The following is a 27984-nucleotide window of genomic DNA, read 5'->3' as shown; positions in this document are numbered from 1 at the left end:
TCTTATCGACGAAAAAGTCAATTAATAAATATTTGAAGAGTGTGTTTTCTGCCTGTTTAAGTACGTATGAATCACTTAAATTATTGTCTGAGAACAAAATTTGAAGTATTTTTCCTGTACTGCGACGATGTTAAATGCTATTGAGCGGACAGTGATTTTCAAGCGGAAGCTGCCAAAAAACATACATCAGCACCCAGAACAAGGGTACAACTTCGTTTTATTACTATTTTACTTTTATAAGATGATTTACCACTGTATACCATTCTGTAATAACCAAGTGTTCCTATAAACATACATAGCCCATATAGCTCTTTAAACATACTGCTAGAATTTTGTCCAACATATAGAAAATTTTGAAAGAAATCAAACTGATTTGAAAGGTTTTTTGCATATCCTCTGGAGGGTTGTGATATTAAGAATCTCCAAATGTACGATATCAGCGGGAACAAATATGTCTAAATTTGATGTCAAGTCATTCTAGTTCGGTGGTTGCATAAACTGCTGAGCACACTCGCAATTTTGGCCAAATATAAAAATCCTCAATCCAGTTTTCGTTTCTTTTTCGACTCATTATCATAACGCTTGAAATCAGGTGATCAATTTTGACAATTAATCGTCTTTTTGTTTACTGTGAACCAACTTCAATGAAGTAGGTGGCAGTCTTTCAGTGGCTGTTGCGATTAGAGCAAAACACGTTCATTTCTCTCCGATCCATTCTTTCAAACCTTTAATTCAAGATTCCGATAACCTAAGTGGTCAACTTGATCACCTAAATAATAGTGAACAAAAAACTATTTACTCCGCATTCAAAAATTGTTTTCAGGGTATTTCAAAGTTAAATATAATGTAAGTTTTTCTATTGCTAAATTCATATAAAAAATCAAACATTTTCTCTGCGATTGATCACTTAGGACATTTTTTGGCTAAAAATACGTCAACTGACATGAAATAGAACAAAGAGGCTGGCTGGTGTGCGTTTTGATCCTATCCACCTCTCAATAAATTTTTAGAAACACGAAGATGATTTGAATGACTCCTTAACTAATAAATTTGATAGTTTCAAACTGGCATAGTTTACAGTAGAGCTTTAGCCAGCTTTCACAAGTTTGGGTTTAAAAATTTCTGTGGTGTATTGTTCTAATGTTTGCTGGAATTAGAAATGAAACCGGATAAAAATTTACCTACTGATCGGGAAAAATTAATAGCGGGAGAATCATTTCATTTTGTAAAAAGTTACTAATTACGCAGAATTTTAGTTCGTTAAGTAAAGTTAAAATATCTTGCTTCCTTCAGAAGCTTTCAAAATTATTTAGAGAGTGAAACATTTTTGTGAAGAATGGCGAAGAAACAGCAGACAAAAAATTACAGAAAACAACCAATCCTCTCTATTTTGCAACAAGAATTTTGAGCTCTACTTATAGATAGAGATAAAAAAAAAGTCTTCAATGTAATTGAAAAAAAAAACGAGAAAGTTAAAACGATATCGATACCAAATTCTTCGGTTTTTCAATCAAATCATATTAAGTTGTCATTTTTTTCACAATTGAAAATGCAACGAACAAATCCAAATGCAGCGATTGATCTGGTTTTTTTGTGGTTTCTATATTTTTTTTTCATTTGTTTAAGAGTAACCTATTCGCTTTTTCGAAGTGGAACTGATAATCTATTCCATTCAGGGACTAATTTCACGTCCTTTTTAAATTGCTCTCAAATGATATAAGTCATGTTGGTCTTTTTTATACGAATTTTTGCTTGACCGATTTTTCGTCTGACCCATTCGACTTTTTGTCCTTAAAAACGGGATGAACAGGTAGCGGCCAGCGGCCATTAAGATTCATTAAAGGCCCTTAGCCGCGTTTAACAGTCCTTCAAGTGCTTAGTGCAAAGAAGCTACCGGGAGGTTCGTAGTATAAAGTTAAAAGGTCATTTTAGAAGTTTTTGAGCCCGAAATTTTGCAATTTTTTTTGTTTTTGTCACCTTTTGAATTTTTTTGTTGGAGCAGTCTAAAGTTGAGGCCCTTTAAAGTTGATAAAGTTCTTTTTTAACAGATACGTACTTTTTATGACCATTTTGCGAGCTATATATTTTGGTAATCCAAACAAATACACGCAAATTTATACTAATTTTCAAAATTTTCAAAAGATTTTGACAATTTTTGTCAATTTTTGAATTTTGCAGCCCTAGGTGTCAAGGAACCTGCTCTAAAAATAAAACTTGTAACTTTTTTCAATTTTTTGACTTTTATTGTCATTGTTCAGGTTTTTCAGCCTCAAGATTCAAAAAACCTCCTAAAGGGTTTAATAATATGTTAACCAAAACTTTTTTTGGCGTTGAATAGTTTTCACCTTTTTTATATCACAAAATTTCGCAATTTTTTCAAGTGCTTTAAAAATTTTTGTTTTCTGTCTTTTTTCAGTTTTCTCCATTCTCGGGAGCCAAGGAACCACCTTTAATAAAAAGTTATTGCATAGTTCCTAGATGTAATGGGATGTTCTTCAAGATTTTACATTACGAATTTTAGCATTCTTTATGACAAAACTTGATTCTTTTTTGTTTTTCTGACATTTATTGTCATTAGTGAAAATGCCAGAACCAGTAAACCTCCCTAAGGATTTGATAATAAGTAACTAATTTTTATTTTGGACTTTGGATAGTGTTCAACTTTTTTATTCCACAAAATTTAGCAATTTTTTTAAAAATAAAACTAGCAATTTTTTCAATTGTTTTGAAAACTTTTGTCCTTGTTTAGGTTTCGCCAGCCTCACAAGCCATGAACCTCCTCTAGGTTTTAATAATAAGTTATTGCATAGTTCCTAGATGTAAATAAATGTTTTTCAAGATTTTATTATCACGAGTTTAAGCATTTTTTTTTCAAATATTTTGCAAATTTTTTCAAGTTCCTTGAAATGGTTTATCACTTTGCTCGTTTTTCAGTTCTAAAGAGCAAGCAAACCTCCTGTAGGGTTTGATAAAAGATTACTGCATAGTTTCTAGGTTTGATTAAATGTTTTGAATATATTGAATGATTCGAAAAAAAAGCAATTTTTTTTCAAGATTTGAAATAATTTCGATTTTTATTCTCCGGCACCAGTGGCCCACGGTCCTCCTCCGAGGGTTGATAATAAGAAACTGCATAATTTCAGGAGTCAATAGAATGGTTATCAATATTTTAATGACTCGAATTTTTGCAAATTTTTGATGAAAAATATTTTTTTTCGAGTTTTCAAAAAAAATTTATTTCCCAAGTTTATGGACCTTTATGATCCATTGGAACTATTTATGGCTTGCAAGAGGGACACTAGATAATTTCTCGAGAAAATGAAACGGTTCTCAAGACATTAATATCACAAATTTCAGCAAGAATTTGTTAAAATTTGCATTGCTAAAAATGAGTTTTTCGTCCTTTTCTGAGTTTAACGATCATTATTGGCCAACGAAATTTCGGCCAACAAAAGTCTTGCAGATGGGTTACATAAAACAACTCCAAAGTAATAAATTGGTTTTAGAAGTTTTTTCACTGCAAAATGCGGAGACTTTTTTGAATTTTTGCTTTCTCAGTTTTTTTCTATAAAATGTAATCACTAACAAGGCTGGAAAACTAGAAGTTGCAGAGTCAAATCTCGTCATGGAGAATTTTCCTAGCTTGCTCCGTCTCTGTTGTTTGGTCTTTTTCCTTCTGCAGATAAAAATTAAAGTTGCATATGATAATGTTTGTCAAAATTTCTTTTCTCCAGGGTGGAGAACGAAAGGTTCACTTGTACTAACTTGCAGGTTTCATGCAGCTAATGGTTAACTTGTAAGATTTAACCAGTTTCCTGCAAAAGATGGTTCATTTGATAGAATTTTGTAGCCTGATTGCTTCTTTATGAATGTTCCAAAAAATTTTTACTCTTTCTTACTTTGATTGAAGTCTCATCTTTCATGTCAAAATTTATCTCAAAGCAAATTATCTACCCTTCATTTTTTATGCCAACTTTTTTATCTTATGATTTCAATTCACAATTTTTCAGATTTTTTTTGTTACGGTATAGACAGAATGATTATCTTGTAAGAATGATTATCTAAAGTTCTAGAAACTTATGTATTAACATGTGTTTTAAGTTGAATGTTTAACTTGTAGAAGCTTGCAGGACGAATAGTTAACTTGTAAGAACTTGCAAAAGAACTGGAAAAAAACTTGCAAGGCAGTGCATCAAGAACTTTCAAGCAACTTGCACATTCTTACAGTGTAACCATTCGAACTCGATACGGACTTTGCTCTCGAATTTGATTTCACCTATTTTTCCTCATGGAGGAAGTATTTTTCAAATTAATCAAGGTGTCGCTTTATTCTTGCTTTGTTTGAGTCTATAGATGCAATATCAATAAGAACTTTTGAAAAATTGCTCTAAAGCATTCTTTGGCCGTTTATATTTATAAAACTCTTATAGAAGCATAAAACCAGCATTTAATATACTTTTATGAAACTCTTCGTCCTCAGTATAACAGTCATTTTTTGATAGGTTGTCACAACTTTGTCGTAATTGAACCAATGACGGGCAATCAATTTTTTCTCCAACAAATTGATTTTCCTTCAATTAGTTACAATTAAACTTAGAACTATTCTAATGGAGTTACACGAAATTGGTCAGGAGAAAACTGCTTTTACTGTGAAATTTTCTAAATGGAATGAAATTCAATTCAGTATTTACAGCTTGATATGATGAGCATCAACGTGGAACGTCATATAATTTCAAACACCCGAATAAAATAAAAGGTTTTTAGTACTTATTGGAGATAAAAGTACTTAAATCCTATTAAGAATGAAGAAGTTGAGATTAAATAACAGAAAATCAGCAGAACTGTGCTTCGATATCTTTCTTGTACTGTTGGCAGCACCTATATCCAGCACTATAGTCCGCATTATCTGCAAATCAGCCCAAAGTTTTGGAGGAAGAGTGAAATGAAATGGTCCAGTTACTTTTTTTCATCTCAAAAATTTACATCAACATGGTTGTGCCAATAGAATTGTTATCATTGTTTTAATGACTCGAATTTTTGCAAATTTTTGATGAAAAATATTTTTTTTTTCAAGTTTTCAAAAAAAATTTATTTCCCAAGTTTATGGACCTTTATGATCCATTGGAACTATTTATGGCTTGCAAGAGGGAAACTAGATAATTTCTCGAGAAAATGAAACGGTTCTGAAGACGTTAATAACACAAATTTTAGCAAGAATTTGTTAAAGTTTGCATTGCTAAAAATGAGTTTTTCATCCTTTTCTGAGTTTAACGATCATTAGTGGCCAACGAAATTTCGGCCAACGAAAGTCTTGCAGATGGGTTACATAAAACAACTCCAAAGTCATAAATTGGTTTTAAAAATTTTTTCACTGCAAAATGCGGAGACTTTTTTTGAGTTTTTGCTTTCTCAGTTTTTTTCTATAAAATGTAATTACTAACAAGGCTAGAAAACTAGAAGTTGCAGAGTCAAATCTCGTCATGGAGAATTTTCCTAGCTCGCTCCGTCTCTGTTGTTTGGTCTTTTTCCTTCTCTTTCTCGTTCACGTTTTATTATTCGCACGCTATATCGCTTTCTCTCTTTCCTTAAGTCTTTTGTTGCTGCCGCTCTTTAGCTGCTATGTGGCGTGATGTCATTATCTATTACCCTCAACTCACGCCCCTTGAATTAATCTAAAAGTAGCCTCACTAGACCACTAGACCGACAAAGCCAACCACTCGCCGGTCGTTTGAGAGCAATTCGCCCGACGTTAGTCGGTTCTGTTTGCGCTATTAGTTCAATTAAAAATCAAGAAATGCAGCAGATAAAAATTAAAGTTGTATATGATAATGTTTGTCAAAATTTCATTTCTCCCGGGTGGAGAACGAAAGGTTCACTTGTACTAACTTGCAGGTTTCGTGCAGCTAATGGTTAACTTGTAAGATTTTACCAGTTTCCTGCAAAAGATGGTTGATTTGATAGAATTTTGGAGCCTGATTGCTTCTTTATGAATGTTCCAAAAAGTGTATATTCTTTCTTACTTTGATTGAAGTCTCATCTTTCATGTCAAAATTTATCTGAAAGCAAATTATCTACCCTTCATTTTTTATGCCAACTTTTTTATCTTATGATTTCAATTCACAGTTTTTTAGATTTTTTTGTTACGGTATAGACAGAATGATTATCTTGTAAGAATGATTATCTAAAGTTCTAGAAACTTATATATTAACATGTGTTTTAAGTTGAATGTTTAACTTGTTGAAGCTTGCAGGACGAATAGTTAACTTGTAAGAACTTGCAAAAGAACTGGAAAAAAATTTGCAAGGCAATGCATCAAGAACTTTCAAGCAACTTGCACATTCTTACAGTGTAACCATTCGAACTCGATACGGGCTTTGCTCTCGAATTTGAATTTACCTATTTTTCCTCATGGAGGAAGTATTTTTCAAATTAAGGAGATTTGAAATAATTTCGATTTTTATTCTCCGGCACCAGTGGCCCTTGGTCCTCCTCCGAGGGTTGATAATAAGAAACTACATAATTTCAGGAGTCAATAGAATGGTTATCAATATTTTAATGACTCGAATTTTTGCAAATTTTTGATGAAAAATATTTTTTTTCGAGTTTTCAAAAAAAATTTATTTCCCAAGTTTATGGACCTTTATGATCCATTGGAACTATTTATGGCTTGCAAAAGGGACACTAGATAATTTCTCGAGAAAATGAAACGGTTCTGAAGACGTTAATATCACAAATTTTAGCAAGAATTTGTTAAAATTTGCATTGCTAAAAATGAGTTTTTCGTCCTTTTCTGAGTTTAACGATCATTATTGGCCAACGAAATTTCGGCCAACGAAAGTCTTGCAGATGGGTTACATAAAACAACTCCAAAGTCATAAATTGGTTTTAAAAATTTTTTCACTGCAAAATGCGGAGACTTTTTTTGAATTTTTGCTTTCTCAGTTTTTTTCTATAAAATGTAATTACTAACAAGGCTAGAAAACTAGAAGTTGCAGAGTCAAATCTCGTCATGGAGAATTTTCCTAGCTCTCTCCGTCTCTGTTGTTTGGGCTTTTTCCTTCTCTTTCTTGTTCACGTATTATTATTCGCACGCTATATCGCTTTCTCTCTTTCCTTAAGTCTTTTGTTGCTGCCGCTCTTCAGCTGCTATGTGGCGTGATGTCATTATCTATTACCCTCACCTCACGATCCTTGAATTAAACTAAAAGTAGCCTCACTAGACCACTAGACCGACAAAGCCAACCACTCGCCGGTCGTTTGAGAGCAATTCGCCCGACGTTAGTCGGTTATGTTTGCGCTATTAGTTCAATTAAAAATCGAGAAATTCAGCAGATAAAAATTAAAGTTGTATATGATAATGTTTGTCAAAATTTCATTTCTCCCGGGTAGAGAACGAAAGGTTCACTTGTACTAACTTGCAGGTTTCGTGCAGCTAATGGTTAACTTGTAAGATTTTACCAGTTTCCTGCAAAAGATGGTTGATTTGATAGAATTTTGTAGCCTGATTGCTTCTTTATGAATGTTCCAAAAAATTTATACTCTTTCTTACTTTGATTGAAGTCTCATCTTTCATGTCAAAATTTATCTCAAAGCAAATTATCTATCCTTCATTTTTTATACCAACTTTTTTATCTTATGATTTCAATTCACAATTTTTCAGATTTTTTTTGTTACGGTATAGACAGAATGATTATCTTGTAAGAATGATTATCTAAAGTTCTAGAAACTTATGTATTAACATGTGTTTTAAGTTGAATGTTTAACTTGTAGAAGCTTGCAGGACGAATAGTTAACTTGTAAGAACTTGCAAAGAACTGGAAAAAAACTTGCAAGGCAGTGCATCAAGAACTTTCAAGCAACTTGCACATTCTTACAGTGTAACCATTCGAACTCGATACGGGCTTTGCTCTCGAATTTGATTTCACCTATTTTTCCTCATGGAGGAAGTATTTTTCAAATTAATCAAGGTGTCGCTTTATTCTTGCTTTGTTTGAGTCTATATATGCAATATCAATAAGAACTTTTGAAAAATTGCTCTAAAGCATTCTTTGGCCGTTTATATTTATAAAACTCTTATAGAAGCATAAAACCAGCATTTAATATACTTTTATGAAACTCTTCGTCCTCAGTATAACAGTCATTTTTTGATAGGTTGTCACAACTTTGTCGTAATTGAACCAATGACGGGCAATCAATTTTTTCTCCAACAAATTGATTTTCCTTCAATTAGTTACAATTAAACTTAGAACTATTCTAATGGAGTTACACGAAATTGGTCAGGAGAAAACTGCTTTTACTGTGAAATTTTCTAAATGAAATGAAATTCAATTCAGTATTTACAGCTTGATATGATGAGCATCAACGTGGAACGTCATATAATTTCAAAGAACTCCATTAGAACTATTCTAATGGAGTTACACGAAATTGGTCAAGAGAAAACTGCTTTTACTGTGAAATTTTCTAAATGGAATGAAATTCAATTCAGTATTTACAGCTTGATATGATGAGCATCAACGTGGAACGTCATATATTTTCAAACACCCGAATAAAATAAAAGGTTTTTAGTACTTATTGGAGATAAAAGTACTTAAATCCTATTAAGAATGAAGAAGTTGAGATTAAATAACAGAAAATCAGCAGAACTGTGCTTCGATATCTTTCTTGTACTGTTGGCAGCACCTATATCCAGCACTATAGTCCGCATTATCTGCAAATCAGCCCAAAGTTTTGGAGGAAGAGTGAAATGAAATGGTCCAGTTACTTTTTTTCATCTCAAAAATTTACATCAACATGGTTGTGCCAAAAACTCATTTATGAAAAATTTTGAGCAAAATGTTTTGAAATAGTGACCAAAGTAATTGAAAATTTTTTGAGTCAAAATTCAAACCTGGTTAAAAATCAGCCGACACCGGTCAAGTTCGAAAAAAACCTGTTTCAAATAATCAAAACTCGGTGGGGGGGGGGGGGGGGGCTTTGAGGCAGATGCCAGTGGATGCCGCTCATAACCAAAATTGACTGAATAAAATCCAGTTGAGCATATAGGTAAGTTCAGAAAAAAAATTCCAGCAAAAACGTTTCCTCTTGTTTTTAAATTTCAGTCAACTTAGCCTTAAAAAAAATTAAAACGTACGATTTTAGCAAAAAAAAACTTTCTTTTTTTAATCTATTGCTCTCGTTTTTTTGTTAAGGTAATTAGCAGTATTTTTTGTTCTTGAAAGATTTTATATGGTGACTGGATGAATTTTAGACGGGTAAGAACATTATGTGCGAATGCACAATAGTGATCTTCCTTGATAGATGCATGTTACATCGCAACGAATTTAAATTAATTTGGTTTATCTTTTTAGATAAGAAATATCACACCACAAAGATGCCATACATAAATGTCAACACGAACTAAATTATGAGTACAAAACTCACAGTTTCTACATATAATCATGAACAAAACAGATAATGGAAAAACTGTTTTGTATTAATAATAATAATAACAATTTGTTCCTGCGTACTCGCAGCGGAACAGCATTAGGCCACAGCTGCCCCTTTTTCTTATTATTCCCCACATTTCAGACTGATCTTGTTATGAGCAGCATTGCTCTTTTTTTGGTGACGATGGCCACTTTTTTTTGCGTCTGAAACTTTGACGTGGTACCATTATTGCAGCCAACATTTGTCAGGATATGGTCAACCTGAAGCTATGGATAAGTAAGAGCTCATCCATACACAAACAACTTCACGGAGGCAGGGGATTGAACTCTCAATCACACTCTGAATCACACACCTTACCTCTCGGCTATCACTCCACCATGTTTTCGAATAAATCTGCGGTACTGCCACGTAACAACATGCCTTTAAGACCCCGAAGTGAATCACGAACGACTCCCGCAATTTAACACGAATATTTAGTTCCCGACGGGCATATTAGATAGCAAAACTCATACATATATACTTAGATAAAATTTTTGAGAACAGAAGAATTGACGTGAAATTTTATACGGAATCCTATCTCAGGCTGAACTTTTGCATCAACAAGAAAATGACGTGACGTTGGTTGATCTTTGTATGGATACTGGGTCATAAAAACAACACTCCATGTCATTCCTTCAAACCTTTTAATTTAAAACAGCCTATATACCGATACGTTGTTACTCACTTCCAAACAAGAGAATCCCACAGAGCATTGCTTCCGTCTCAAACACTTGGGCTGCGGGCTTCTTAACAATGACGTAATCAGCAGGTGTAGCGAAGTCACATAACACTGTCGCATAAAGTGAGGGTTTGGTTTCTGGGACAGAAGTGCAGGGAGAACAAGATTGGGCGTTGTTACAGTACGATACTTCTAGTGCAGTGAAAGCTGGAAGTTCTAAAAGTGGGTTGTAAAAAAGATTCGATATTGTCCTTTTTTCTAGAGAAAATTATATAATGTATCTCAAAATGACATATATCTTTTTCAAATATGCTAGTCAATGCAGTAAAATTATAAGAAGTATAATCAATTATTCCTTTTCTCTTCCATGACGTTTATAAATTTTCACGTCACCAAATTTTGCTCGCAAATGTGATTTAAAAAATCTAATTTATGGATTACTCGGTGATGTGCGAACGCATATAGTACTCCGACCTCCCTGAGTACCAATGTTTGCTTAACTTTATTAAACTAGAGGACAGAGCGTGAACTTTCAGAAATTGAGAAACCTAGAAAAAAATGATTGGAATCTTTTGTTAAAGTTGCTGAATTTGCTACCCGAATTCTCTCAAAGCAGAGCTGATAAAATGTGAGGTGTATAAAATCTACATAAAGTAAATATGCTTATATTGAGACATTGTGAACACCGAACATTTTGAATTTTTAATTGCAACCTCCATAAGCCTAAAATGTTTTTGGTTTTAGAGCAAAAGCTGACTCGCTCCTGAGTCATGCGACTCTTTAAGAATCCTGAGTTTAATCTGCTTAAGGAAATCAACATCACAATATATAGCGAAGGAGATGAAAACGAGACGTCCGCGAAATATCTTAAAACTGAAAAAGAAAACGAAAAACCTAAAAATGAACCCGAAACTGATCTCTTGTTATTTTTCTTAAACTTCAATTTGGAGTATTTTTTAAAAAAACTTTTTTTTGTTTGTGGCACTCGTTTCAAGAGCAGTCAAGTAAAAGAACGACAACCTAATGAAAGCTATATTCTTAAAATATTTTCATCTATCTCTATACGAAAACTGATTTATTTCTTGTGTGAAATCAAGTCTCTATTCAATCAAATCAAATATGACAAAAATGCAGCAATGAAAAGGTGTAATTTTGCAAAAGTTTCCGGGAAAGAGTACTGCAGTGAATTTTTAATTCTTTTTATGTTGTATTTCTTTCGACCGTTTTTTCCAGGCTAAAAAAATATTGCCATTTTTTTATCATAGACCAAAACTCACTTGCTTCAATAAATGTAATTTATTGCAACCAGCCGAAAATTTCGGCTGGTTGCAATAAAGGTGCGAACCGTAATAGCCAATATAAAAGTGTAGAAAAATGCTTTAGGAGCGGCAAAAATAACAATCATAGAAATCAACTAGCTTTAGAGAATGGCCAACTCTGCTCTAATTTGGCGAAAAATTCCCATTCTTCAGAATTTAACCCCAGAAGCTTCCATTATCTTTTAGGTGAAGCCTTTTCAATGAGTTTGTTATGGAATGGAAAGCGTTAACTGAACTGAATTTCGGTGGGAGAATATTGTGGAATTGTGATCAGCAATAGTGAAAACAAGAGAAAAAGTCCGATTCGAATTTGGGTTAACAACAAACCACAAAGTTCAGAAAATTTAGATTTGTAAGACCCTGGAAAGTATTTATCGAAAATGTCCGTTTATACATGCCGTCAAGCAAATCAGGCAGCAAATTTGGAAAAGAAATGGAAATAGCCAGCAGAATCTGAAATGTCGGGAATTACTTTAAGATAATTGATTTAATTAAGCACGTAAGAATAATATTGCCATTTTTAGTTTTACCAGAATTTTATATAGTTTAATTGCCACGTGGTGTTTCTCATTCTAAAATTGTAAATGGTGCATAATGCAAAGTTGTGTTTTGCTTAATATAATAAAACATGCGTCCTTTTGCATCATCTTCAAAATAGTGGGAAATTTAAGACGGTTAAAGTACTTTTTTACGAACTTTTAGTAAATTTCTCAAAAACTAATTTGTTCTCAATTAGACAAAATTTTAGACAAAAAAAGGCACTCATTTTTGAAAAAATTGTTTGCTTAGACTTCACAATCCGGCGTTCCGTGAAAATATCTAAATTAAACACCAAATTTAGGTGATGTTTGCGATTACAAAAATTATCTGATTTGGATAAATGGATATAAACTTGAAAAATGTGTAAATCATTTTTCTAGATTACTGCATTGGAAAATTTATGTAATTTTAGCATTTATTTTTGCAAGAACAAATTTTCAACAAGCTTTAAATCAGTGTTTTTATGAAACGTTTGGTTGAAACGGGAAATATTATATGATAATGTGAATGCTCCCACAGATACAGCTAAGCTTTCGAAACAAGGCCTCTTATATCTTTAATGTTTTAAAAAAATCATCATGGCATTCAATAGTAAATTAGTTTAACAGAAATTGAAAAAAATTATGGGAAAGGGAAAAAATTATCGTTAAAAGGCTGAATTATGGCAAATTTCAAAGACGATTGGGCAGTTCGTACAACTTGATTAAAACAGTAATTTTGTAGTGGCAAACGTTTTACCGCATCGTTGCCTCCGTTTGAAACAAGATGTAAAAAAGACTAAAAGAGACTAACGCATAGAAAGTGATTGTCATTAAAAGAGCAAAAGAAGGAACTGTAATTCCATAACCCGATGTTAAATAGTGGTAACCACATCATCTGCCATTGTTGTTAACCAAAAAATTACTCAGTCGTTGTTAGGGCAATAAATAGCTAGGGTTAATGATTCAGTTATTGATTTAAGAAAAAGGCCAACTTAACCAGAGATCAGCTTAAATTTTTGCAAAAACCTCAAACCAAAAGCTCCAAAAAGGCTTTTTTATATCTCCGGTCTGAAAAAAATTATGTTTTGCTAAACAAAATATTATCAATGTTTTTCTAACATATCACAATACAATTGCATAATTTTCTTGCGAAATTTGAAAAAGTGAAAAAAATAGGGTATACCGACCGAATTTCACAAAAAAATAAACCTCAACGAATACTAGGACAGGAAGTTTGGAAAATAATTAAGTTAAAGCATTTTGTGCTCGACAAATTCTTAACAATACCTTTTTTTAGCTTTCTATGTGAAATGCATCGATTCGCCAAAACTGTTGGAACAAAAGGGCCCAGTTGGGTTTATAGTTCCTCCCCCACAAGTTGGGTTGGAGAAAATGCGTACAGCATGAGATCAGCTCGTCATAGATGTAAAAAGATCTATGAACATTTTAAACACATTAGATAAAAATTCAATATTAGAAAATTATTTGCAGTTATGGGGCATGTGAATCGTAAATTGCATCCAATACACTTCAAGTTAGTATTTCCTTGAACTTTTAACGCATTAAAATTGTGGCAGGCTCCTTATAGGGTTTCCATGCGATTCTAGAGTGATCAAAAATGAGCCCGTCGCAATGTTGTTTCCTGTGCGAAGAAGAGCAACCGTTCCACCCTAGACGTTTGCTTCAATAAATGTTGACCAAGTGTCAAAATGGAACAGTTAAAAATCCAGTAGGTTGCCAAAAAATGGTTGAAGTTGCTCCGTAGAGATCTAGTTTCTAAATACAAATAATTTGATACAAATACAAATACCTAACAAAAATATGTAAAACTTTTTGAAGTAAAAAAATGTCTGGTAAACAAGTTGTTTAGAAGCATTCCTCGAGCAATTGTCTATTAGAGTGTATTATCATTTAAAAAGTAATTTATGTTAAACAAAGTACTTTAATTGTCATTTAAAGAATTTAAATTAAATTAAAAATTGCCGAGAACCAATCGAGGAAAATCACACGTCACCAATAAAATTGTTCAAGCAAATGAAAACAATTCCAGATTAATGAAACGTACGTTGCTTTGAAATTAATTTAAAAGAGTGCATAATATGTAAGACGGAAAAAACTAATGCAACGCAAACACAAGTTGTTGATTAAAGCAAAAAAAAACAGAATAAAGCAAAAAGTTTTGAAATTTGAGAGCACTTATGTAGTATCTATTTTGAACAGATAATGGGACTATGAGTAAAAATATTGACTAATTAGAGGAAGCAAGGCAGAATAACCCTTGAAGTTCGGTCTGTATAGATTCTAAAAAAGTCAATCAGAACGATGTTTCCGTTTTGAAAACACAAAAAATTGCTTGGTTGAAAATGATGCTAACGAAGGCGACACTAATGCACAAGAACAGACAAAAGTTACAGAAAACCCTGAGAATAAGGAGTTGCGTGCAAAAATTTGGCTTCAAAATTTGCACCATAAGAAAAATTTATCAAAAGCTATTTTACAGATCAAGCATACACTTTAGAGCTTATATACTTGAACAACAAATCTTCAGGATAGAATATCATTTTTGTAGCCTTAATGAGAAACAAAAACAACAACATGAAAAACACGAAACGTCAATTCACTTTTTTTGTTCCTTTTCGGCTTCATTGGCTTTGAATAATAAAAGCTAAATAAATGGCCTGCTTTGAGATCAGAATTAAAAATAAAATCCTGAAAACAATCAAGTTGTTAAGACACAGTTTTTTAAGCTCAGGCAGTAGTTTGCGAAGGAGACAAACATCAAAAGAACGAGTTTTTTCGGTCTCTTTAGAACTTTATGGTGACAAAAACTACCGAACAAGATATGATTAAATAAAAATGATGTCATGACCAAATCTTCAAAATACTTGATTTATCAAAACCCAAGAAAAGGCTAATGAAATTTTGCAGCTGCATGAAAATATTTTTCGCTGTCACGTGCAAATATCTCTCTCAGAAACCGAAGCACACCCCCAAAAATGCACTCAGGCACAAACATAGTCATACTCAACACACACCCGCGCGCCATCGTACACACAATTATGTACTCAAGCACGGTTGCAGAGAAACACAAACATACGCTCACATGCAAACACACATAAACCCTCGCACAGAGGTACTCAAACTCATGAACATGCTAAAAGACAGAAACATGCATCTGTCTTTCAGCATGTTCATTAGTTTGAGTACCTCTGTGCGTGGGTGTATGTGTGCACTCACAAATGTGCTCGTACAATGCTGTACACAAACACTCAGCCACACAAACGCACGCACATACACACACACACACACACACACACACACACAAACGCACGCACATACGCACACACACAGTTATGAACCCACATATACACACACAAGGACACCACACGCAAATTAATGATTTGTCATGAAATTAGTTTTTTGCGTGAAACAGTAAAATTAAAAAAAATCAAACCTTGTTTTCTAACTAAGAAAGCAAAATTCCTGCGTCAACAGATTGATTTAGCTATTCAAGTTTTCTTAATGATACCACTTTTAATTTTGTACGCAAAACATAAAAAGTTCCCCTGACATATAGATCTTCCCCAAAAATAGGATTTTGGAACAATAATAGTAATGACAAGGGAGCAATGCGATTGATATTATATTATTATATGTCAAAAGACTGATCTCACCTTTCTCAGAGGTCGGTGCCAACAGAAAAACATGAGACACGTATTTATATTGCTCAAACGTCAATTTCAATACAATTTCATCCTTATCCCCTGCCTCAGCGAAGCTCAAACACGATTTGGGATTGAAAGCTGCCTCTCCTGTAATTGAACTTGAAGGGTTTCCTTCCACGGGTTTTTTGCTTGGTGAGATTTGGACACTTTCGATATCCAGCATCATTTTCCCGCCTGGTGAGACTAAATGGAAACAAGGGCGAGGTTACGAATCAAAAACAAATACTGTGATCTGAGAATTTGCAAATAAGATCCTGTAGAATTTATGCAGTCTTGTAAAATCTTGCTGTATAACAAAAAAACATACGTTGCTCCAATTTTTTCAGCAGTTTCTCAAACTTTAGTAAGAGAATTTTTACACTCATGTAAAATCGTGTAATTTTTACAATATATAAGATAACGGTTCTCAGATCTCCAGGGTTCTGTAGTCACAATGTATTGCTATATTCTGTTGGATTTTCCAAAATGGCGGGTAGACGATAGAATGACCGAAACTGAAAGCAGCTTCGCAGTTCTTAAAACTCATATTCAACTATTTTGGCTATGTCAAGACGGTGGATTAATTTATGAAAACACCGTTTTTCACCATTATCCAATATTTTTTCCTGCTCATAAAGTAGTCAGAATACGTGTCCAACACCGACAGCTATCTCGCATGATGTAGCTAAAGACGGTTATATTCTCAGACCTCAAAGATTAGAGTTATTTTATACGATTCTTGCCAGGGTCTTGGCAGAATACCTTCTTTTGAAGACAACGGTTATGTTGTAAGAGACGTGCAAACTTTGAACGAGACAAAAATCCTTTTCAGGAAATAGCCGTCAGCACCAGCTGTAAAAGGTTCTTTCAAAAAAGCAATATGTCAATTATAACATATTCAATATCTTAATGACATTCCATTCAGATCAACTTTGAGCTGGCCTGTTGAAGAGGTTCTACGACAAACATCAAGAAATAAATTAAAGATGTAAAGAGATCGATCGACAGATTTGCGACAGAGCCATTAAAGCCACTCATTGTGTGAATTAAAAACGGTTCGAAAACAATTTTTTTGGCTACTATAACTTACTTGTAGACGTTTATTCTAATTAAGTATCTTGTTCCCGTCTTCTCATGATTTATGTAATTGGCAAAAATCCATTGAAGCAGACATCCGACTATGGTTGTTTTCTAGGCTGAGAGTTAAGTGTGTTCTGGAATTTTTTGACACTTTCGAATTTTTAGTATAATACTGCGTTGCCGTTATTTTATTATTGGTATTTCAAACCAGTAATGACTTTTGCTAGTTTGTCTTGCAGTAGTTTCTCTCCCTCTTAGGGTGTGACCTAATTTTGTTTTGCAGTTACGGCTAGGTTGGTTGAGTTTGTGGCTGTGGTTATTACCAAATTTTAAGATAATTTAAATAAGTTCTCTGGCTTCCTACTGACTCTTGGGATTTAGTTTCGCTTCTTTCAGATTTCAGAATTGCACTATTTGTTACTTACTAGTCACCGAAAAAGCTGTGGAGGCTCATTAACACTCTAAGATACAGTTCTCCCGTGGACGCTGCAGCGTGAACGTGCACACCTTGATTGTAACTAACCAACGGTTTTTTAGACCGTTATCTCGACCAACTGTTTCAATCTTTAGACGGAATTTTTGCAAGGGTTTTGCAAACAAGACAAATACCTTGTAAAATGTGAGCCTGAAAGACGGCTTTTTGGCGAGAATCTTACCTAAAGATGGTCATAATGCAAGACTCTGGCATCATTATTTTTAGTCGTGGGAGACATGGTCGTTTTCGGACTCGGAAAGTAACTTTCATTTGTTATTTTTTTGATAAACAAGAGAAGGAATATTCTTCAAAGACAAACGAAGTTTTTCAATTTATCTCGACATTATAATTGCTGGCCAGGAAAACAAAATCATTTTTTCAAGTTTTCCAAGATAACGTAAAAACGGGCAAAATTACTCTAGTTGTTGTCAGAGATTATCAACAGAAATAATCTTATAGTTCCCAAAATTTAAAATCTTTGCTAATGTTTTGAAAAAAATTGTTAGGTTGGATTGTTTTGTAATAATGCTGTAAGGCTTTCAGTGTGTATCTATCTTCCTCAGCAGGAGTTATAAACCTTTTTTTGCCATTTTTAGCAGTCTTTATTGTCTCGCAAATTATTTTAGAGCGACTTATGAAAAAACTTGTTCGAACAATATTGGGAACGACTTGACAGTTTATCCAAATGTGAAGAGATTTCGGGCCAACCATTACTAACGTCCTCGACCATGTCAACAAGGTAATGATGTGACCCCTCCTCTCGACTTCGTACCTTTTCATAAATTTTCCTTTTCAGCCAAGGATATTTAGGACGACCCAGAGAGAAGGTACGTGTTTCCAGACTTACAAGCTTTCAATCTTACATTCTTGAAACGTTCCTTAACTCGTATGAGAACGGGGGATAAACAGTTTAAGAACAAAATTGTCTTCTAAAACTAATGGGATAAACACTAACTGTTCACTCCGAAAATTGTGACTTCACAAATCATCATCATAGCCCAGCTGACGTACAACTGCAACCTCACAACAGTTCCAATGAGTTTCACTTTGATATAAGTCCATCCAGCATCATTCCGAATTTTGAGATCTGCAACTTTCCTGCAGTCATCTTCTCCATCTTTTTTGTGAAACGGTCTCCATTGAAATTTGCCCTGCTTTTTGCATAGAACCTTTGCCGAATTCTTTACGCTCAAAGAAAATGCTGCAAAATGGGTTGGGAACCAAAAAAATTATAGAAAATAGAAAATTCCTAAAAAAATTCATTGGTTTGAGGAGCATATCGATGTAAGAGGGCGCCTCTATTTTTACAGAGAATTAAATAGCCCACTTTTAACAGGTTTTGCTGAATTTTGAGAGTGAGGCTGGGAAATCAAACAGTGAAGCTGGGTAATATTCGTTTGCAAATAATGTTCCAACCCCGCTCATCCTCATTTCTGACTTAAATGTCTACCAAATGAAGAGATATACACAAGTATATATTTGAGTACAAAAACTGCTACAAAAGCAAACTACTAACTGATATATAAAATACAATGCCAAATTAAACAACATATGATGCCCGCTATTAATAAGACTTTAGGACAAAAGAAACAACAACATACACAAAAACAAACAAAAATTATCGTTAGAAACTCAAAACGTAATTTCACATCGTAACATAGTCAAAATACCATCGGATAAACCTAAAAAACACAAATTAACTTGCATAAAACAAAGCAACTGTCACCTGTTCATAATGGAATATATAAACAGTCGACAGAAAGAAGAAGAAATGAGGGGAAAAAATCACAAAATTATCATGCTTTTGTTACAAAACTTCAAAACTTCTCTTGCGAGATTTCGGCACCTTTTCAGCACCTTTCTTACACATTTTCAGCACTTGTGAAAATTACTAATTCAGCGGATTCAGCGCCTTTCATGCATAATTTTACAAATAAATAGCCCATTTGAACAAGTTTTGTTGAATTTTGAGAGTGAATCTGGGAAATCAAACAGTGAGAATGGGTAATTTTCGTTTGCAAATAATGTCCCAACCCCGCTCATCCTCATTTCAGACTTAAATATCTACCAATTGAAGAGATTACACAAGTTTATATTTGAGGACAAAAACTGTTACAAAAGCAAACTACTAACTGATATATAAAACACAATGCCCAATTAAACAACATATGATGCCCGCGTTTAATAAGACTATGGGACAAGAAAACAACAACATACACAAAAACAAACAAATATTAACGTTAGAAACTCAAAACGTAATTTCACATCGTAACATAGTCAAAATACCATCCCATGAACCTATAAATCACAAATTAACTTGCATAAAACGAAGCAACTGTCACCTGTTCGTAATGGAATATATAAACAGTCGACAGAAAGAGGAAGAAATTAGGGAAAAATTCACAAAATTATCAAGCTTTTGTTTAAATCGAATAATCTCAAAAGTCATAAAAATATCATTAGCTTTTATTAAAAAATTGTGGATCAATTTGATTAAATGTCCTAAAAGACCAATGAGAGCTGTTTCACGCGAAAAATCAGGACGGTAAAATAACTACAGCCATAGAAATGGAGAAAAATATACAAAAACACAAAGTATTGAGGCCACCATCAGCTGTTATCCAAAAATTATGTATTATTTGTATGAATTCAGTTAAAAAACAAGCGAAATACTGTATAAGTGAATTTATGTCTCTTTTGCGAAATTAATTAGAAATAACATTAGCGCGAATATTTAAATGGACTGTAGAACAGGCACAAAAATTGATCGCTAAGAAATATTTTAAGTAAACGCAAAGTGTTCAAGAAATGGAACATCGGTTGCTACATAAAACGAAAAGAAAGGTTGAAATTTAAATCACGAGAAAGTGAATAGAACCTTCCAATGTGAAAATATGTTTAAAATGAATAAAAGCAAATATCGAATAGCTGAGGAACAAATGAAGAACAAAAAAGTCAAAATCATCAAAACCATCAGTTACCAGCAGATCGCATTAAATAAGTTTTTTTAACGTTTAAAAAGAAGCTTTTGAGAGCTGTCATCAATGAAAACAAACATCTTACAGATAAAAAATGAACAACTATTACAGACAGAAACCAGGAAATTAAAAAAACTACGAGAGACATTTGTCGAAGTTATTTAAAAAATATGTGAAACAACCAGTGCAAAATCAGTGATAGAAAACCGATTCAGGGGAAAATGTTGGATTAGTAAAATTGATTTTCTGTTCAAAACGTATGGGATCACTCATTATAATGATAGTGTGACTTCAATGAAATCAATATATATGTAAAAATATACAAAAAAATCACTAAATTTTAAAAACAACTCGCATTATTGCGGCCTTTAAAACCAATAGTTTTTAACCAAAAGCAAAAACAAGTTAAATTACAATTGACTCGGAAGCCAGTGGGATCTTTCATTAATCAGAATTGGTTTTAGGACTACAAAATCGACATCAAGTACATGCAAAAACCAAGAGTTCAATAAAACGCAAGAAGAAACTGTCAGAGCCATTAGAACCATTATCTACTCGCTGAAAACCCAACTCGCTGTTCAAGCTTAACTTAAACTTTGTTTCAACGCCAATGGGAAGCTTTAATATTTTGATGGCGTGGCAGGACTTAAAAATGAAAAAAGAATTTCAATTAGAACCTCAAAATTAAAAAGATTTTCAAGAAAAATTGCGCATCAAAGCCTTAAAATCCAATATTATAAATTAAATTGCTAACCAGTTTTATTATCCGTTCAATATAAAGCATATCAGACCTGTTATTTGTGGAACTGACCTACAATGTCACGAAAAATTCAGTTTGAAAAGCGGGCAACGTTCTTTTTTTCGGAAAAGAATACTTTCAAAGTCTTAAAAGCCATTAAGTTTGCATTCAAAGCATTAGATAGGTTATTTTAAATCTTTTTAAGTAAACCAACTGCACTTTTAGTTAACCATGTGATTTACCCAAATTCATCAATTATTTCGAAAACAGCGTAGGAGCCGAAAAAACCGTGAGCGAAGATTACCTGATAGTAAAATATATTTTCCTTTGGCTTCATTTGACGTTAAATGGGCTTTGTCGTTAACGGAACCTGGGTATGAAAAGTGAATTGTCCTGAATGACATGAGATCATGAGTTTATGAAGAGAATTAAAACAAAGTAGCTTTCCAATAGAATTCGTATGCTTTAGATAGTAAAACTTCAAGATCAGACCAAAACTAGTTTTCTTTTTGTTCGTTGCTAGTCCCTTAGGAACTAAAAATTGTCTTCTTCATCGTAGAGTGGACGAATTTTGTTTTAAATTTACGATACAAAAAAAACCTAAAATTGAGCAAAAATGACGTTAAATATGAACAAAATCACACAAAGTAGGAATATTTTGAAACCATTTTAAACCTCAACAACTACTCGATTCAAAAGAAAGTTAAAACTGTCTTTTTTATTTCAAACTCTACGCTTGAGGAGGATGATGCCACCCACGATTCTCTACAACGAACATATCGATCGGCCAAAATTGACTGAACAAAAACAGAACAAAATTTATTTGAGCGTATTGTTCCTCCCCCCTCTTAGTGGGGTCGAAAATATACATATTTACTAAATTTTTAGCTTTTTAGATTGGCATAAATTAAGTAGAAATTCAGCAAACTAACTAGCAGAAATACAGATTAATTGCAAAAAATTAGCAATATTTGAAAGATTTGCTTTACCTTTTACTTGTGGTCCATAATAAATTCATCAAAAGCGTTTTTGTGTTTTTTGGTCACTGTCCTTTCAAATAGATATTTATTATAAATTTCTTTTTCAAATTTGGAAAATCTATTAGTAAAGGCGTGCTAACCAAAATTTGGCCAGTTGTAAAGCCAGATCAGTTGGCAATGTTGTTTTCAACGGGGCTTCAGATACAAAAAACAGAAAAAGTTTGCTGCATATATATGCGTGCCTTTTAAAATAAAAACCAAATATTGTTGTTCACTTTAAGCTTCTTAATTTTGATCAGCTCAGATGACCCCTCTCATCCTCATTTCAGACTTAAATATCTACCAATTGAAGAGATTACACAAGTATATATTTGAGGACAAAAACTGTTACAAAAGCAAACTACTAACTGATATATAAAACACAATGCCAAATTAAACAACATATGATGCCCGCGTTTAATAAGACTATGGGACAAAAAAAACAACAACATACAAAAAAAACAAACAAATATTGACGTTAGAAACTCAAAACGTAATTTCACATCGTAACATAGTCAAAATACCATCCCATAAACCTATAAAACACAAATTAACTTGCATAAAACGAAGCAACTGTCACCTGTTCGTAATGGAATATATAAAAAGTCGACAGAAAGAGGAAGAAATTAGGGAAAAGTTCACAAAATTATCAAGCTTTTGTTTAAATCGAATAATCTCAAAAGTCATTGAAAAATCATTAGCATTTATTAAAAAATTGTGGATCAATTTAATTAAATGTCCTAAAAAACCAATGAGAGCTGTTTCACGCAAAAAATCAGGACGGTGAAATAACTACAGACACAGAAATGGAGAAAAAATATACAAAAACACAAAGTATTGAGGCCACCATCAGCTGTTATCCAAAAATAATGTATTATTTGTATGAATTCAGTTAACAAACAAGCGAAATACTGTATAAGTGAATTTTTGTCTCATTTGCGAAATCAATTAGAAATAACATTAGCGCGAATATTTAAATGGACTGTAGAAGAGGCACAAAAATTGATCACTCAGAAAGATTTTAAGTAAACGCAAAGTGTTCAAGAAATGAAACATCGGTTGCTACATAAAACGAAAAGGAAGGTTGAAATTTAAATCACGAGAAAGTGAATAGAACCTTCCAATGTGAAAATATGTTTAAAATGAATAAAAGCAAATATCGAATAGCTGAGGAACAAATGAAGAACAAAAAAGTCAAAATCATCAAAACCATCAGTTACCAGCAGATCGCATTAAATAAGTTTTTTTAACGTTTAAAAAGAAGCTTTTGAGAGCTGTCATCAATGAAAACAAACATCTTACAGATAAAAAATGAACAACTATTACAGACAGAAACCAGGAAATTAAAAAAAACTACGAGAGACATTTGTCGAAGTTATTTAAAAAATATGTGAAACAACCAGTGCAAAATCAGTGATAGAAAACCGATTCAGGGGAAAATGTTGGATTAGTAAAATTGATTTTCTGTTCAAAACTTATGGAATCTCTCATTATAATGATAGTGTGACTTCAATGAAATCAATATATATGTATGAACATACAAAAAAATCACTAAATTTTTAAGACAACTCGCATTATTGCGGCCTTTAAAACCAATAGTTTTTAACCAAAAGCAAAAACAAGTTGAATTACAATTGACTCGGAAGCCAGTGGGATCTTTCATTAATCCGAATTAGTTTTAGGACTACAAAATCGACATCAAGTACGGGCAAAAACTAAGAGTTCAATAAAACGCAAGAAGAAACTGTCAGAGCCATTAGAACCATTATCTACTCGCTGAAAACCCCTTGCCCAAGTTTAACTTAAATTTTGTTTCAACGCCAATGGGAAGCTTTAATATTAAGATGGCGTGGCAGGACTTAAAAATGAAAAAAGAATTTCAATTTGAACCTCAAAATTAAAAAGATTTTCGAGAAAAGTTGCGCATCAAAGCCTTAAAATCCAATATTATAAATTAAATTGCTAACCAGTCTTATTATCCGTTCAATATAAAAGCATATCAGACCTGTTATTTGTGGAACAGACCTACAATGTCACGAAAAATTCAGTTTGAAAAGCGGGCAACGTTCTTTTTTTTCGGAAAAGAATACTTTCAAAGTCTTAAAAGCCACTAAGTTTGCATTCAAAGCATTAGATAGGTTATTTTAAATCTTTTTAAGTAAAACAACTGCACTTTTAGTTAACCATGTGATTTACACAAATTCATCAAATATTTTGAAAACAGCGTAGGAGCCGAAAAAACCGTGAGCGAAGATTACCTGATAGTAAAATATATTTTCCTTGGGCTTCATTTGACGGTAAATGGGCTTTGTCGTTAACGGAACCTGGGTATGAAAAGTGAATTGTCCTGAATGACATGAGATCATGAGTTTATGAAGAGAATTAAAACAAAATAGCTTTCCAATAGAATTCGTATGCTTTAGATAGTAAATCTTCAAGATCAGACCAAAACTAGTTTTCTTTTTGTTCGTTGCTAGTCCCTTAGGAACTAAAAATTGTCTTTTTCATCGTAAAGTGGACGAATTTTTTTCAAAAATTTTGATACGAAAAAAACCTAAAATTGAGCAAAAATGACGTTGAATATGAACAAAATCACACAAAGTAGGAATATTTTGAAACCATTTTAAACCTCAACAACTACTCGATTCAAAAGAAAGTTAAAACTGTCTTTATTATTTCAAACTCTACGCTTGAGGAGGACGATCGGCCAAAATTGACTGAACAAAAACAGAACAAAATTTATTTGAGCGTATTGTTCCTCCCCCCTCTTAGTGGGGTCGAAAATATACATATTTACTAAATTTTTAGCTTTTTAGATTGGCATAAATTAAGTAGAAATTCAGCAAACTAACTAGCAGAAATACAGATTAATTGCAAAAAAATTAGCAATATTTGAAAGATTTGCTTTACCTTTTACTTGTGGTCCATAATAAATTCATCAAAAACGTTTTTGTGTTTTTTGGTCACTGTCTTTTCAAATAGATATTTATCATAAATTTCTTTTTCAAATTTGGAAAATCTATTAGTTAAGGCGTGCTAACCAAAATTTGGCCAGTTGTACAGCCAGATCAGTTGGCAATGTTATTTTCAACGGGGCTTCAGATACAAAAAACAGAAAAAGTTTGCTGCATATATATGCGTGCCTTTTAAAATAAAAACCAAATATTGTTGTTCACTTTCAGCTTCTTAATTTTGATCAGCTCAGTCCTTTTTGCCCACATAGTTGTACCTTCTTGCTAACTACCTGTACCATCCCCCGTGTGATTTAGCAGTTTTTACTTTGTAAAATCTGATATGATGCCTTCTAGGAACTTATTGTTTCAAGAATTTTTTCTGTTTTCGATAACATCTGTTGAGAGAATTTTAATTTTCTGAAATCTATTCAGAAATAATTTTGTCGTGCAAGATTTGAAGACTGGGAAAGTAGTCCGGCCTTAAAGCGTGACAGTTTGCGAACCAATAGGATCGTTTCATTAGCTCATTTTTGAGATATTAGACCCATAGTCCAACTAGAACCAGACTCTATATCAAACACATATATGTTGTTTTGCAAATAAAGTTTCAGGTTTAGAAAATACAGATAACAATGTTCAGAGACAGAGTTGCGGTACGTTAAACCATATGATTGCATCACACTTTCAGTGGGCTTGGATTTGATTAGAAGATATTCGGATAAACTCTAGTCTAATTAATTTCATTTTCAAAACACCAATATTTTTTCCATTTTATTGTTCCTAATGGTGTACCAATTTAATGGTTTGCTGCCACATTTCAAATCAGTGCACCATACAAGATCTTCATTTCACTAATTCCAGCCACTGAGAGATGAGATCAAAACTGAGCAGAATTAATTTTGGAAACTTCCTAACTCAAATGTATTTCAAGGGTAATTTCAAAAAAAGAAAACATTTAAATTGAGATCATTTCTCTCTTTTAGTGAACAGAGCTAATCAGAGCCATTTTTGAGGGTAACTGGCTCTGGTCACAAACGAGTTGGTCTCATTAGTGAGTCTGTCCGGAAGCAGCTTCGAGTTAGCAGCGGTCTTTACATAAAACTGACGAGTTGTGGATTCATGCGTACTATTTTCTGATCACTTTTTTTTGAAATATTTCCTCAAAAAAGAATGATTTCATCCCAGTGAATTGAGTCAGTTTATTTCCCTCATTCATAAAATCAACTCGTGAAGTAAGTGACAATGGAAACTATTTTTTTCCTGAGTTCTGTTGCTGACAAATCTGCAGCTCACCATAGTTTTCAGCAGAACCATAATCTAAAAAACAGTGGAGCAAAATGTGAACACGCTACAATAATCGAAAACATAGTCATCGTCGATCTGAATTTTTTTTTTGCTTGAAATCAAACAATTTGGTCTCGTGTGATGAATAAGCACACAATTTTTTGTGTGAAAACTGCATCTCTTAGAATTTCACATGAGAAATCATTTTCGCTCATTGCTTATTAATATGGTTTTTTTTCTGTGTGACTGAATAAATGAGCGAAAGGAGGGGTTTTAGTAGAAGTTTTGGTCATGATGCTATCACGAGTCGAGACCGAATGGTTAATTTGTAAGAACTTGCAAATTGAAGAGTTAACTTGTAAGAACTTTCAAGTTGATGAGTTAACTTGTACGTTTCAGTTCAAACTGAAAAACACATTAAAAAACAGAAATTGATGATTTATTTAATATTGGAAATTAGTTATATCATAGTGGGATATGTGGAAGCATCAAACAAAAATTATCAAATTTGTGATCGTTAGAATAGGATCATTTCGAGATTGTATATTAGTTTGTTAATTTTGGATGTTAAATTTCTGATGCTTTTTTCTTGTGCTTTCTTTTTATCAAGGCCCCAATATGTGTACACTCAAATATTGCAATATTTTGAGTCCAAGAGGTGGTATTAAGGACGTAGGACATTTTTCTTGCGCGAAGTAGTTATCTTCACAGAACCTTATAAACCGAATAGTTATCTTGTAAGGTTCTTGTAAGTTAACTTGTAAGGACTTGTAAGTTGTTCGTAAAACTTAAAAGAATCCAACTTTTTTGCAGAAAAACATGTAATGCGATGCAACATCTTATTTGAACTTGTGAGAAACTTGAAGTTCTTACAAGTTAACCATTAGAATTTGACCCCGGGATACCGAACCTTAAACTGACCGTACTAATACTCTCACCGTGTTAACTGGTAGAATAGGATCGGTATTAAACAAAACATACAACTTTGATGTGCTCGGGCCGATGTGTCAACGCTAAGAAATGCAAAATTATGTAAGATTGGCGTTGAATGCGTAGATCTTACGTAAATTCATCGTATTCACGCCAATAATTTTCATTGAATTTAGTGTAGATCTTACATATTTTGCGTTGAATTCAGCGTACGTCTTACATATTTTGCGTTGAATTTGGCGTAGATCTTTCATATTTTGCGTTTAATTAAGAGTAGATCTCAGAGTTTAGCATTGACCTTACCTTATTTCGTTTTTTGATTTCTTTGTGGGGGTTGGGGGCGTACGTGGGGGAGGTGGGAATAAGTGGGGGAATATGTGGGGTGGGGGGGAGGAGGTTTCGGGGGTACGCGTGGGGGGGTACATGGTGGGGTACATATGGGGTACAGCGGGGGGGGGGGGTGGGGTACGTGAGGTGTGGGGGGGGGGTACTTGAGGAGTGGGGGTGGGGATACGTGTGTGGGGGGAGGGAGTGTACGTGGCTGTTAGGTTTGCGTTGCGTAGGGTAAATGGGGTGTACGTGGGGGTACGTGTGGGGGGGGAGTACGGGTAGTGAGGAGGGGGTGCGTACCCCCCCCCCCCCTCGTACCCCCTCCTCACTACCCGTACCCCCCACACGTACCCCCACGTACAATTTTTTCAAAAAATCAAAAACCGGTTGTGTGCAAGAGAAACTGGAAAGAGTTGAAAAGACAGAAAAGTAGAGCAAAAATTGATTAAAAATCAAATAAAGTCTTTGCTGAAATTAACGCAACATATGTAAGATCTACGCCGAATT

The 27984-nt window shown here is 33.5% G+C and overlaps 1 protein-coding gene across 1 annotated transcript in view; it reads right to left on the bottom strand.

The window, feature by feature from the left end:
• The window catches only part of LOC142343037 (uncharacterized), a 90131-nt gene that overhangs the window by 41799 nt on the left and 20348 nt on the right, over positions 1-27984 (bottom strand). Inside the window, exons 6-9 of the mRNA XM_075394724.1 lie at positions 26212-26250; positions 18199-18360; positions 15659-15892; positions 10151-10360 (exon numbers count right to left, since the gene is read on the bottom strand). Of these exons, the coding sequence (XP_075250839.1) occupies positions 10151-10360; positions 15659-15892; positions 18199-18360; positions 26212-26250 (645 nt within the window). The remainder of the gene's footprint in view (positions 1-10150; positions 10361-15658; positions 15893-18198; positions 18361-26211; positions 26251-27984) is intronic.

The sequence above is a fragment of the Convolutriloba macropyga genome, chromosome 7 (genome assembly GCF_964194025.1).
Source record: "Convolutriloba macropyga chromosome 7, txConMacr16.3, whole genome shotgun sequence".
Lineage (NCBI taxonomy): Eukaryota > Metazoa > Xenacoelomorpha > Acoela > Convolutidae > Convolutriloba > Convolutriloba macropyga.
This window is presented reverse-complemented; position numbering and strand designations above follow the sequence as displayed.